The 13,347-nt window shown below is 37.4% G+C and overlaps 1 protein-coding gene across 1 annotated transcript; it reads right to left on the reverse strand.

The window, feature by feature from the left end:
- Positions 1-292: 292 nt before the first annotated feature.
- On the reverse strand, positions 293-9,611 carry LOC306877648 (guanine nucleotide-binding protein-like 1). The gene is made up of 12 exons (XM_079429536.1): positions 9,411-9,611; positions 7,342-7,495; positions 7,135-7,271; positions 5,887-6,038; positions 5,097-5,168; positions 4,609-4,801; positions 4,413-4,511; positions 4,143-4,325; positions 3,485-3,663; positions 2,994-3,168; positions 2,723-2,863; positions 293-2,434 (listed from the first exon to the last, which is right to left on the reverse strand). The coding sequence occupies exons 1-12, from the start codon at positions 9,481-9,483 to the stop codon at positions 2,184-2,186; spliced, it is 1,809 nt and encodes a 602-aa protein (XP_079285662.1). The 5' UTR covers positions 9,484-9,611; the 3' UTR covers positions 293-2,183.
- Between the last annotated feature and the right edge of the window lie 3,736 nt (positions 9,612-13,347).

Below are 13,347 nucleotides of genomic sequence, written 5' to 3' on the forward strand. Positions count from 1 at the left end.
ACCTTGTAAAGCCTGACCAGAAAAATTTATATTTTTATGATTATTTTTGATTATACCTTCAGACAAAATCTAAAGTAAATAAATAAATAAATGTTTGCATTTTTTTTTGAGTATCATTTAATACATCAGGCATTTATGGCTCATATAGTACGAAATAGGGAGAATATGGAGCACACACTTGTGAAGAACAAAAATACCTTATTTATAATGAGTCCCAAACTGAGCAAAATATGCCATTCGGTGCAGTTGCTGGTATTTATATACGCCAAAAAAGTAGAATGAAATTCTGACAGCTTGTAAATCAATGTGATCTTTATATCAGTAGCAGACTACTTACATAAATATTATTTGACTATAAATATATAATGCAGTGCAATAAAATGATTATAGAAGTACAAATAAACATTCCTCAAAAGCCTGAATTTAACATGATTTTTCTAGAAAACAAGTGTATGGATAATCAAGTAAATCTAGGTAAGTCAGGATTACACTGCAAAAAAAAAAAGAAAGTACATCATGACCCATCACCCTGATGTTTTTAGAATTACACTAAAATGCCTTTTGCTCGCTAGATTGTGTACTACAGGTTTTTCAGTAGTTCTGATCATGCTGATAATTTAGAGGCCTTAGAAATTTGTGTATCAAATATGATACAGAGGGCGTTATAGGGTTAAAGTAGACATAAAAAACAACTATTTGTTTTATAAATGCATGTAACAGTATATATCTAATTTTTCTGCATAATGTCAAACCCTTTTCCAGTGAAAGACTTTTTTTGTGATTGGTCTAGATGTTAATTTGCTATTCTAATTCTAATTTTAAAGTATACATTACCAGTCCAGATGTTCCCTTCAATTTATGTATGCCTACATTATACTTTCAATTACAATACAGTATTTCATCATTTACATTCTGACATACTGTTTGTATAAAGACACTAATAGCTGTGTCCTCTTGTGCAAAAACAATGATGGCAAAGAGTCAGGGGAACATTTTTATTGCAGAGGGCTGTTTCTGTCAGTATAATAACATTTTAATAAAGAAAGAATGATCCACACACAATCACGCCCACACAAATAAAGACACACCCACATAAAATCCCTAAGCAAGGGCATGCAGGACTGGAGGCTGAAAAGCAGGAGACCTACACCCTCGTATTGGTACCTCTGCACATCATCACCGTTACCTGAGTCCTATAGCAAAAGTGCACAAACTCGAGTTCTTCAAAACCAACCCACTCTCTAACAAATGCACTTTTTTTAGTCCAAAACAACATGACTCCAAAATCTTCAAGTGGCTTGTGTTAGTAGGCATGTACAATGATTGTTACACAATCTCACTTCTATAACTGGAACTATTCCATCAGGTTTTTCTGATATCTCTGTAAGCTTTGCATAGTCTGGAACATCACTCCCACCGCAACTCTAAACAACACCCTCACTTCATTGCCCGCATAATAAACGTAATATATCTGCTCAGAAATTACAGTATTCAACAATAAAAGACTGCTGGTTGCTGCCTCTTGCTTTAAAAGTGCTTTAAGTGTCCATAACATCTTTTTATCAGAACAATCTTCTGAAGTCAACAGCCTGTTCTTGTTCCTGGTCCTCAAACACGGTTGGTTCTGCCCTGCATGCAGAGGTTTACGGTACTGAGATTGAGGGTAAAATACATTCACATGGGCAACTCACAGTTGGAGGTCAAAGCAGTGACGTTTGACCTCACCTGACCTTTGGCATCACTGCTTTGAGATTGATGATAAATCAGCGATTGTATTCATCAATGTTTGTTTAGTAACACTGATTGTACAATCACTGGTTGTACAGACATTCCTTCTGCCCTCTCAAAAAGGGAAAAGGCTGCATGCAGGAGGTACAAAAGTTTTCCAAACATTTTGATAAATTTCTGATGATGATAAATGAAAAGCACGGAAGGTACAGAGGCACAGACAGACTGAAAAAAAATACAAAACCAGCAAAAATAGGTAAATTGGGGAGTGTGTTGTTTATACGATGGGCTGTATAATTACACAACAAGCGTCAAATGCTAAATAAATGCACAGCGTTTAAATTCAAAACTTTATACAGTCCTTTGATTGACACGTTGCAGATTGAAATGAGATGGTCATAAAGAGATCAGTGATAAATAAAGAAACTGGAATGCATGAATATGGATCTCATCCCTCATTCACACTCGTTCTCTCCCAGCACACTGAACATGTTGAGAGTGAGGCCCTTCCTGTCAGCCTTCACAGTATCATCTTCATCATCCCCATCAGCATCCTCATCATCGTCGGCATCTCGATCGTTGTCCTCCTCCAGCTCAGAACTGGATTCACCCTTGTCGTCTTCCCTGCCACCACACTCATTCTCTTCTTCCTTCCTTCCTTGTAGAGCAATGATCTCGGCCAGGTCTGGGTGTGATTCCCATTCATCTGTAGAGATGGTTATTGTATTTAAACATATTGCTATAGCTTCATAGGTTATTACATGGCAGATACAGATGAAACATTCAACAATATAATAAAAAGTTATAAAACGTTTTTTGGGGGGTCCACCTTACAAAACAAATCTTTCCAAGTTTGCCCTATTAAAATGACATTCAAAATTGGGCAAACCAAACACATGTGTTAGTGCTACAATGTTCCGAGGACACAGAAATTACACATAAAATTTGGTCATGAGTGGTGGATGACATGAATGATAGTGGTTTGACCTCTGACCTTTACTCTGAGCGTATCCAGTTGGTCGCAGGCATAGGCACATCCGTCCATCGATGGCTAAACGCAGGAGACTGTTGGCTGCTCGATAGGCATCGTTACGGGCCGCCTTAGCAGTTTTATACCCTCTCCTCTCGGCCCAGGCTAAAAAAAGAAGGAAAACAGATGTGACTTTTGATAAACCAATAAAAACACCTTCAGCTCTCCAAGTTTCTCTCTTCAGTTGAATGTCAAATATAAAATTAATGATGCCATTTGAAAACAGGACAGGTACCTTCACACACATCCCATGCTGTCCAGTCCTGTGTTTTGGGGTCTTGTGGGGTTTCTGGGCTGTGGTCAGGATGTGTCAGCTTTAACACAGACAGGAAGTTGGTCCGTTCACACAAATATCCTACTGAACTGTAAGGCTCCTGCAGCTGGGACACTGGATATATACCAGCCAGGATCTGTTTGAGAAGATAAACAACACACATTTGTTTCTGTGAATTGTGGGGACTTTCCATAGACTTCTATTACTTTAATACTGATCAAACAATATTTTATATCCCCTAACCCAACCCTAACTCTAAACCTACCCCTTACAGAAAACCTGTTTGCATTGTTACACTTTCAGATAAACATCCTTTATGACTTTTAATATTTTTTTTCCCGCAAACTGGTCCCCACAATTTAGCATAAACAAGTACACACACACACATAAACATAAAACACAGACTGGACCACTTAACTTTCATAAATTATACAGTATCATGCTGGTTTTACCTGTAGTTGCCTGTCCACTTGGGAAGGGAAAACAAGCCCAGGACAATCACACAGTTTAACAGTGGGAGTGAGGTAGTATGTTTGGAAATATTTAGTGTGACCAGGGGTTCGAGACACGCTCACGACCTTCCTGCCGACCAGACTGTTCAGCACTGAAGATTTGCCTACATTAGGAAAACCTGGAGAAAGTGCAAAAAGACTCCATATGAATTTTAAACTAATGAATGAAATTAAATGTACACAGAGGAGATACATGTAACTGATATGGATGTAGAACAACAAGTTTTCAGTTTCAGCACAAAATGGACATTATGATCTTTTCTTCCCTGTTTTGACATGTATTCGAGTGAAATGTCTTCTTCAATGGGAAAATGTAGGGAGCGGGACTTGATTTGTTCATCGTTGTTATTTGCTAAATGCTGCTCTTCATGTGAGTGACCGGTTGCTATGAGGGAGAGGTTATTTTCTCGCCCTTGCACCAATGCATGTCATGAGAAAAGAGATCTTGTAGGGAGGGGGAGGGGGGGGGGGCATTAACGTTTTTGATTAAAGATTATGAAGGCACATTAATTTTTTGAAAATAAAGTGCACAATTAAATCATTTGTATAATAAACACTGCAATATTCCTTAAAAAAAGTGTCAGTCTCAGTCTTTTACCTATGCAGCCCAATGTTAGTATTCCATCTTTATAAAGTTCTTGTGTGGGGCTGTTCATTTCCATGGCAACATCACTAAGATGCTCCATCAACACAGATTCCGATCCATCATCAGTCTGATCCCCCTCTGTTCCCACAGCAACAGCATCCCTCTGGATCTTCTTCTCCCAGCTACTCAAATCCACTATAAACAACAACCATCATCATCAGTTAATACTCCCCTGTGTTCTCCAGTGCTGATATTTTGTTGTCTGGGAGGAAGTTGTCTAACCTCTTCCTGCTGTGATCTCCTGACACGCTCTCATGATGTGAAACGGTCCTCCAGCCTGATTCTGTCCTGCTTTCTTCCTTACCCTCTTCTTCTGTAGAACTGCAGAGAGTATAGATGAAGGTAACACTTTTATTCTTGTCTATTTTGTTCGGTCATATTATAGGATAAAGCACTGACAGTGGAAAGACTCTCTCACGTGTGCTGTATGGTTGTCCTGGGTGCGAGGTGAAGCAGACACAGTGCAGGTGTGGGAACTGTTTAGTCAGGTAGTGTTTCCATGCCAAAACCAGCGGGGCAGGACACAAGTCCACCTTATTGAGCACCAGGATGATGTACTTCTTTAACTCACCGGTGATGTAGTGATACAGAGCAGGAGGAAACTGCAGCACCTACAAATACAATGATAAATGTTTGCTTGTACTGAACAGCAATGATGACTCAACAATGAGTACTGTACACTGTGTCTTCCACACCATCCTTCTTGCCCAAAATGTACAACGTAATACACAAAATGCTGTTTTCTGAGATTAAGTGCAAAATAATCTCTGGCCCCACCTAGTGGAGGTTTTATTACTTCAGTTTGAATAATTTGACACTCCCATATTTAGAGTAATGCCTATGCAATTTTGATGCTCTCTTGAAAACTGCTAAAAGTTTCAACAGGCGTTACAGTCGCATACTCACTGGGTGTCTGATATCCACTATGAGGAGAATGACATCAGACATCTCCATTACTCTCCACAGCTGCCTCCATGTCTGAGAAATAGAGTAAGTCCGTCAGTAGTAGAAAAGAAAAAACAAAAAGTGAATTTTTATAAATAATGATTCATTCAGTAATGAACCCTTAATATGTTATTCACATTCTTTCGGATTAGCCAACTTGTTTGTAATCCTTTGGCCCACTTTAGGTAAAATAATGACTTGAGAGGTTTTTGGCTCAGGCATTTTATGGTCTCCTTTTGCTTCATTAATCCAAAACTATCTGAAAATTGGAGACTTTTAAAAACAATGAATTCACTGTGATCCAATGCTCAAGTGGTTGAAGCATTTAGATGCACGTTTATGAGTTCTTAGAAACAAAGCTGGTTTGTCTTAAAATTATTTGCAAAATATTGCAGTGTTTCTGTTGTCTGAAGGCTTTTAAAAACAAATAAGGATTCATAAAGCCTCTTTTAATAGTGTTATACATTTTAACTGCTGAAAAAGTGTTGCTCCTTTTGCACTAAGCAAACACAACAGTTTTATGTGTCGCATAGCTTGAGAAAAGCAACGGCTCATAAACCAGTGAATTTGAACACTTATCAGTGTTTGCCTCCAGCACTGTCTGGCCAAACAGTTGCTCAAGCGCAATAAAAAATAAAAAAGAGCTGTTTCATTACAGCTACTGACTGAGCAGCAATCAAATTCTGGTTCCTGATAACAAAATATTTTTCAAAGTACTTCAGTTGTGTTTTTGTAACTCAACACGCCTCACCTCGAGATTGTGCTCAAAGTGGCTAAGGGTACCGGGTGGGTTTTTGAAGTGAATAGCCTCCAGATACTCCAGAAATGACTTCCCCTCTTTCCGCAGCAACTCCTCTCGCTGCATGTTGTAATGCCACGAGGGCCGCCGTGGGAAATCCAGGCCTGTTATAAGACAAAATGAAAATTAAATGACTTAACAACATGGACCAAACCAATATCACAGTAAAATTCAAAATACAGTTATTTTTGCTGGTAATTTGATGACAAAATGGTAATAGGTTTGGGGTCAGTTTGATCATTATTATTATTTTTAAACTAATACATTTATTAAGCAAAGATGCATTAAGTAGATGGGCAGCTGTGGCCTAATGGTTAGAGAGATGGCTGCCCACTGCTCCGGGTGTGTGTTCAATACTCACTGCTGTGTGTGTGCACTTGGATAGGTAAAATGCAGAGCACAGAATTAATTCCAAGTATGGGAATCATACTTGGCTACACGTCACATCACTATATGTGCAAATCTGTTTTGTTTTTTTTAATAGATCAAAATGATAATGCAGACATTTACAAATAAATGCTGTTCTTTTGAATTCTTTTTGTTTATATTTATAAAAAATCCTGAAAAACATAGCATGATTTTTAGAAAAATATTAAGCAATATTAAAACGTTTTCAATGTTTTTATAAAAAGAAATTTCTTGAGCACCAAATCAGCATATTAGATTGATTTCTGAAGGATCACGTGACACTGAAGTCTACAGCAATGGCTGCTGAAAATTCAGCTTTTTCTGAAGGAATATACATTTTTAAAATATATTAAAATAGAAGAAAAAAAAAGTTATTTTAAATTGGAATAATATTTCACAAAATTACAAAAGTCTCTGTATTTTTAATCAAATGCAACCTTGGTGAGTATATAAGATTTAAGAAACATTAAAAAAATTGTATCAATGCCAACATTTTTAACAGTAGTCTGTGTGTATTTTAGTGTTTAATTTCTCAATTGTTTAGGCAAAAGTGCACATAATTTTTTTTCTCATCAACAGCAAATGGATGTAAACAGACGCAGCATTTTTGACAAGTCATTGACTCATCTATTTGACAGAAGTGTCACACTATGCACTCTTTCTATTATTTTGTCACAGATGCTGGAGCATCTGATGGTGTAATTGTGAAGGTGACATTTCAGCTACAATTCCCTCAAATGCAAAGTTTATCATCATAACACTGTCACCACTTTAAGTTACACAGTAGCATACCTTTCTCTTCTGGGTAAATCTGGGTCATATCCATCTCTAGTTCCTTTTCTGCCACCGGCTTCAGGATTTTCTCCCTCGCTATTTTCTTCCTCTTCTCCACTTCCTCCTTGCTCTCCTTCTCAAAGTGCAGACGGAATCTGCAAAACAAGCCATTATAAGATTGACAAACAGGACGATACATGCCCCTGCCAAAATGCCCTGACTCACCTGTTGGGGTCATATCTGCCGTCTCTGGAGCCAGGCTGATGGTTGATCCTCCTGATGTCTGTCGTCTCGCTGTCTGATGTATCCGACTGTCTGTCTCTGCCAGGTCCTCTCTCCACACTGGCATTTCGGCTACTGTGACTTGAACCGGTTTCTCCTGCGTGCGCACACACATTCAGAAACTTTAAAGAGCGTTTTCTATTTTTGTATGTGATTCCAAAGCAAAGAAATTATTCCTGCGGGGGTTTTTTTGTGTGTGTGTGTTCATTTTTTAATTGCACACCATTTACTGTGAAAAACATCCTGTACTTCCAATCCAGAGTTTCTGCAGATTTTAAGATACATTTAAGACTTTTTAAGACCAAGTAAAGAAATGTAAGGAATACATCGAAAGGAACACAATAAGTCAATACAGTCTGTAAATGAAAATGTCTTAGCAATGATTCATTGTTTGAAAATTAGAGGTGGGCAGTAGTGAAGTATTTTTACTTTACTCAAGTATAATTAAAAAGTATATGTAGCTTATCAGAGTGTTTTTCTTTCCAAAGCATAATGTCATACTTTTTACAGCACTATATTTCATAAAAAAAGTTGTTTGTTTTACCTTTAATACTTAAGAACATTAAAAATGTAGTACTTTCTTGTACTCAAGTAAATCTTTGAATTACTTTTACTTGAGTAAAAGTATGAAAGTAATAGATTTTTAATGCAATTAAGTGTTAAATTATATTTAATATGAAATGCAGTGCAGTAAATGTACAATAATATGCTTTGGAATGTTGTGAAGTAAAGTTTCCTAAAGAAAAACACTCTGATAAAGTAAAACTACTTCCCTACTGTCCGCCTCTGTTGAAGATACAACTTCCAATATCTCCATTACTTTTTTAATTAATTTGAAAAATAAAAACAGCTACAACCACTTCTGATCACATTGCAACACAGTGATGTTCTTCCTCTGTTTTTTTGTCTTGTGTTCCAGTACAAATCTAATCTAAGAATCTAAAGATTCTTAAATGAAGATACAATTGGGATTTAAAAAAAATCATACCTCACTTACAGATGTTTGTTCTTGTTTTAAGCATAAACTCAATCAATTTTGTTCACTTTTTCAAAAACAAGACTTCACGTTACATTTGCAACTCAAGTAAATTAATGTATCTTGATTTAAGAATATTTAGATATTTCTATTGGACAAAAAAAATCAAAAATACTGATATATATATATATATATATATATATATATTGCATGCAAAATTCTATGCCATTTATGCTTCTGCTCTGATTTATGACCTTTCAAGGCATTCATTTGTGAAAGCACCTTCAGAAACCAGACATATCCTCCATAATTAACGCTTTGTTGTAATTTTAGTTCCTAATAGTGCAGTTTGCTTTAAACTGACAGCGTGATTTATGATTATGAAATTATTAACTAATTCATCTGCACCTGTTTTAGCTGTGTAACGTTACTGGACCCGAACAATTACAGAACTGCATGCCTACAGCAGTTAATTCAGCCTGCTTTAGTGTGTATTGATCGCTTTGTTTTTGTGTTACGTAACTTAACGCTGAGTCTGCGCACTTATATACCGCATAACACAAGCGCCAACTACAGCAAAACACGAGCTGCTCAAAATGCGTATCATAATCACCTCCTTTCACAATCGAAATGTAGTCTATATGAACATAACTGCTCGGGTGTGCGACGTTCAACCTGTCAGGAGCAGAGTTGTTTACAGCACACAACCTCCATATCAAGCTCACTTATGATGCATTTAACGTTATATTGTTGCTGGGCATGAAATTCAACGTTCCTTCTTGTTTGCAACCCCTAACTTAAACAAAAATGACAGCAAAGCCTGTGAAGTTTGCTTACAACTTAGCACAACAAACTTAGCAAACAAAGTAGCTACAGCAGCGGCGTAGCTCAATGAATGCTCTAATATGGGGGAACCTGTTTACATTACTACACACTAAAATATAAATCATAAAACAATGCGTCACGTGGCTAATGTAGCACGTCTGCGACCGCGTTAAGCTCGTGGCGCGCTAACTCTGCTAAGCTAGTTACCCACCTCTCTTTTTCTCGCGTTTCACCTGGAGCTGCTTCTTTTTCTGTTTGTTACTAAAAGGCTTTTTGCGTGGCATGTTCGCATTAGTCAAAAGAAAAAATAGAGAGAATGCGCGAGCACGTATCCTCCTGGTACGCTTAATATTTACATTCGTGAAGTTTCTCCGTTACTCGCGTAGACTTTTCTTTGACCCCGCCCACTGACGGGGTGGACGCTCCCATTACAGTCTTCAAGAATTCAACACTAGGTGTCAGAAATATATTTGATCGACTATCTTCAATTGCTTTCTGTTCTTTTACTACCACTGTTGTTCACTTCATGCGACTACTGTTTACTAAAGTCAAACGATAAAATAGTAAGTAATTTTGACCCCCATATTTTGACTAGTGGTGCAGTCTGTCACAGAAATGAAACTGACAATGGAATGTTAGAAACACCAATATTTGTCTTAAATATAAGTATAACGAGATAAAAAAAAAAAAAAGTTCGTCGAGACAAACTTTATAACGTTTGAAAAAGTTTGAGAAGTTTAAAAAGTTTTAATTTGATGATTATCAGTCTGAAATAGTTTGACGTTTAAAGTAGTTTTAAAAGCTTAAAGTTTGAATGTTTTGAAGGCAATACAGTCTGTCAGAGATAGATAGGTTTAGTTTAAACAGATAGATAAGTTTAAACAGTTTTAAAAAGTGTTAAGTTTCAGTCTAAAACAGTTTGAAGTTATTGTAAAAGCAGAGATCAGAATATGAATGAGCTTTATTGTCAGGTATGTTTGCACATTCGAGGAATAACAATAGTAATTTTAGATTATCTTTCGTATTTATTTAATCATAAAAACATTTATAATCTATGAAAACATTTATTAACAACTTATGTCATATTTTCTCTAAACCTTCTTGTACATTAAGACAAGCATCTGCAATTCTGCCCAAATTAAATATACGTTGTGTTTGAATTTGTACATCTTATAATATAATTATTATTAATGACCTCTTGTGTTTAATAAAAAAACAAAAAAAACAAAAAAAAAAAAACATTGAAACATTGATTAGTGAAATGAACGAATGATTTCATAAAATATTAGAATGATTGTCTCTCATTGGCCTGATTAGCTAAGCCCTCAAAACACGTCTTATTTAGCGGTACAGTATTGCATGATTTGTAGATTATATTTAATAGTTTACACTTTGCAAAAACGTTTTCAATTAGTTTTAAAAGGTAACATTACATTCTTAAGGACTCTACACTTACGTTTCTTTTCAAGAGCACTAGTGCTTCCACTTAAAATAAATAAATAAATTAGGAACACCTTCTGATCAATGACAGAAATTAACTGTACTATTATAAGGTGATTTTTGACTCCTTAAAGTATTTTTTTAACCTTTGTAATGCCATTTTTAATTTTTTTAAATGTATGTCATATGTTGTGCCAAAAATAGATTTATTAACTTTTTGTAAAAAAAATAAAATAATTAAACAATAAATTAATTTAAAATAATAAGATACAATCAGGAAGACCTAAAATCAGCATAAACAATTAATCTTTGCACGGAACAGAAGAGCACAAATGTGGAATATTTACAGACATTTAACAAGACTCAGAGGTGGCATTAATACATTTAATAAAACAATGTTATGAGATTGAATATAGAAACATTAAACAATTAAAATTTATACTTTAAAAACGAAACTCCCAGCAGGTGGCAGCAAGTTGTCTGTCACTGAATCATTCATCTAATCGATTCGTTCAAACGGCTGATTCATTATGGAATGAAGCAAGTGACTCTCTTTATGAATGGGTCATTGAATCATTGACTCTCTAGATTTGTTCAAAAACAAAGATTCATTCATAATCGAAACAGGCTGTGTTTGCTCGGAGATGCGCAGCGGCTCAGCTGTGACTTTATTTCATCAACAAAATAGTTCTGAACAGATCAGACAAGTGTTCCTAAAATGTAAGTCGTTTTATATTAACTTTTGAATAAAATCAATAATGTATAAATCTGTTGTATAAATTCAATTTCACATGTGCAAACTCTTTATAATCATTAAGTTCATCGCGATCTCACAAACTTAGTGAATGAAGCTCTCTACACTGCACACTGAATCTATTATTTACATCTTCTCTACACTTTGTTTGTTACAATGAAAGACAAACTGCAGTCTGCTTTCAGGATCTGTGCTGTGAGGAGCAGCATGCGCAGCAATAGAGAAGCATTTCCATTGGCTGCAGTCTGCTCTTGATGGCCAATCAAAGACGGCATTGCCCAGCAAACCATAGACACAAATATCCAGCTACATTTTGTTTAGTCTGCATTGCACTAAGGTTTATGCAGAACTGGGTTCGCTCTCATCCCTCCGCATCCCCCTCCATTTCCAGCCCCCAATGATTCGCTCAGCAGTCCAGACTACCGTCTTAGATGTGCAGTCGTTGGTGTAGAGGGAGTAGAGCAGTGAGGAGAGAACACAGCCCTGAGGAGCTCCAGTGCTGATCGTACGGGTGCTGGATGTGTATTTTCCCAGCCTCACTAGCTGCTGCCTGCCTGTCAGGAAGCTGTTGATCCACTGACAGACGGAGGTGGGGGCAGAGAGCTGAGTTAGTTTGGGCAGGAAGAGGTTTAGAATGATAGTGTTAAAGGCCGAGCTGATGTCCACAAATAGGATCCTCACATAAGCCCCTGGTCTGTCCAGATGCTGCAGGATGTAGTGCAGTCCCATGTTGACTGCGTTATCCACAGACATGTTTGCTCTGTAGACAAATTGCAGGGGGTCCAGTAAGGGTCCAGTGATGTCTTTCAAATAAGCCAAAACCATTTTTTCAAATGACTTCATGACCACAGATGTTAGAGCCACAGGTCTGTAGTCGTTTAGTCCTGTATCATGTTCATGTGCCAGCTCCAGTGATCTGTTGAAGATATGTGGGAAGATGGGGGCCAGCTGGTCAGCACAGGATTTCAGACAGGCTGGTGTCACAACATCTGGGCCTGGTGCCTTCCTTCTTTTGTTCTTTTTGAAGACCTGGCGCACGTCATCTTCTCTTATCTGCAGTGCAGGTGTGGGGGAGAGGGGGGTTGCAGGAGGTGTGAATGGTGTTTTTTCAAACCTGCGGTAGAACTCATTCAGATCTTCTGCCAGTTGTTGATTCTCTACAGTGCTGGGGCATGGTGTCTTGTAATTGGTGATGTCTTTCAGACCTTTCTACACTGAAGCCGTGTCACTGGAAGAGAATTAGATCCTTAGCTTATCGGAATAACTCTTCTTTGCCACTCTGATCTCCTTTTTCAGTGTGTATTTGGCCTGTTTATACAAGACTCTGTCCCCATTCCTGTAAGCATCTTCTTTGGCCTGACAGAGCTGTCTGAGTTTTGCAGTGAACCACGGTTTGTCGTTGTTATAAGTTAGATGAGTCCTGGTAGGAATGCACATATCCTCACAGAAACTGATATAAGATGTTACATTCTCTGTGAGCTCGTCCAGATCATTTGCAGCAACTTCAAAAACACTCCAATCTGTAAGGTTGAGACAGGCTTGTAAAACCCACTCTGTCTCATAAGTCCATCTCTTTAAAGTCCTTAATACAGGTTTTGCTGATTTCAGTTTCTGCCTGTAGGTCGGAATAAGATGAACCAAACAGTGCTCAGAGAGTCCTAAAGCTGCCTGTGGGACAGAGTGATATGCATCCTTTATTGCTGTGTATTCAGTATATTACTGTCTCTGGTGGGACATGTAACCTGTCTGTATTTTGGCAGTTCACGGGAGAGATTTGCTTTATTAAAGTCCCCTAGAATGATTAAAACAGAGTCCGGGTGTTGTTGTTCTGTGTCTGTGATCTGATCAGCAAGTTTCTGTAAAGCTGAGCTCACGTGCGCTTGCAGTGGAATGTAGACACTCATGAGAATGAACGAGCAGATAGATAGATAGATAGATAGATGCTAAGGACCTC

Source organism: Barbus barbus (assembly GCF_936440315.1).
Source record: "Barbus barbus genome assembly, chromosome: 12".
NCBI classification, from domain to species: domain Eukaryota; kingdom Metazoa; phylum Chordata; class Actinopteri; order Cypriniformes; family Cyprinidae; genus Barbus; species Barbus barbus.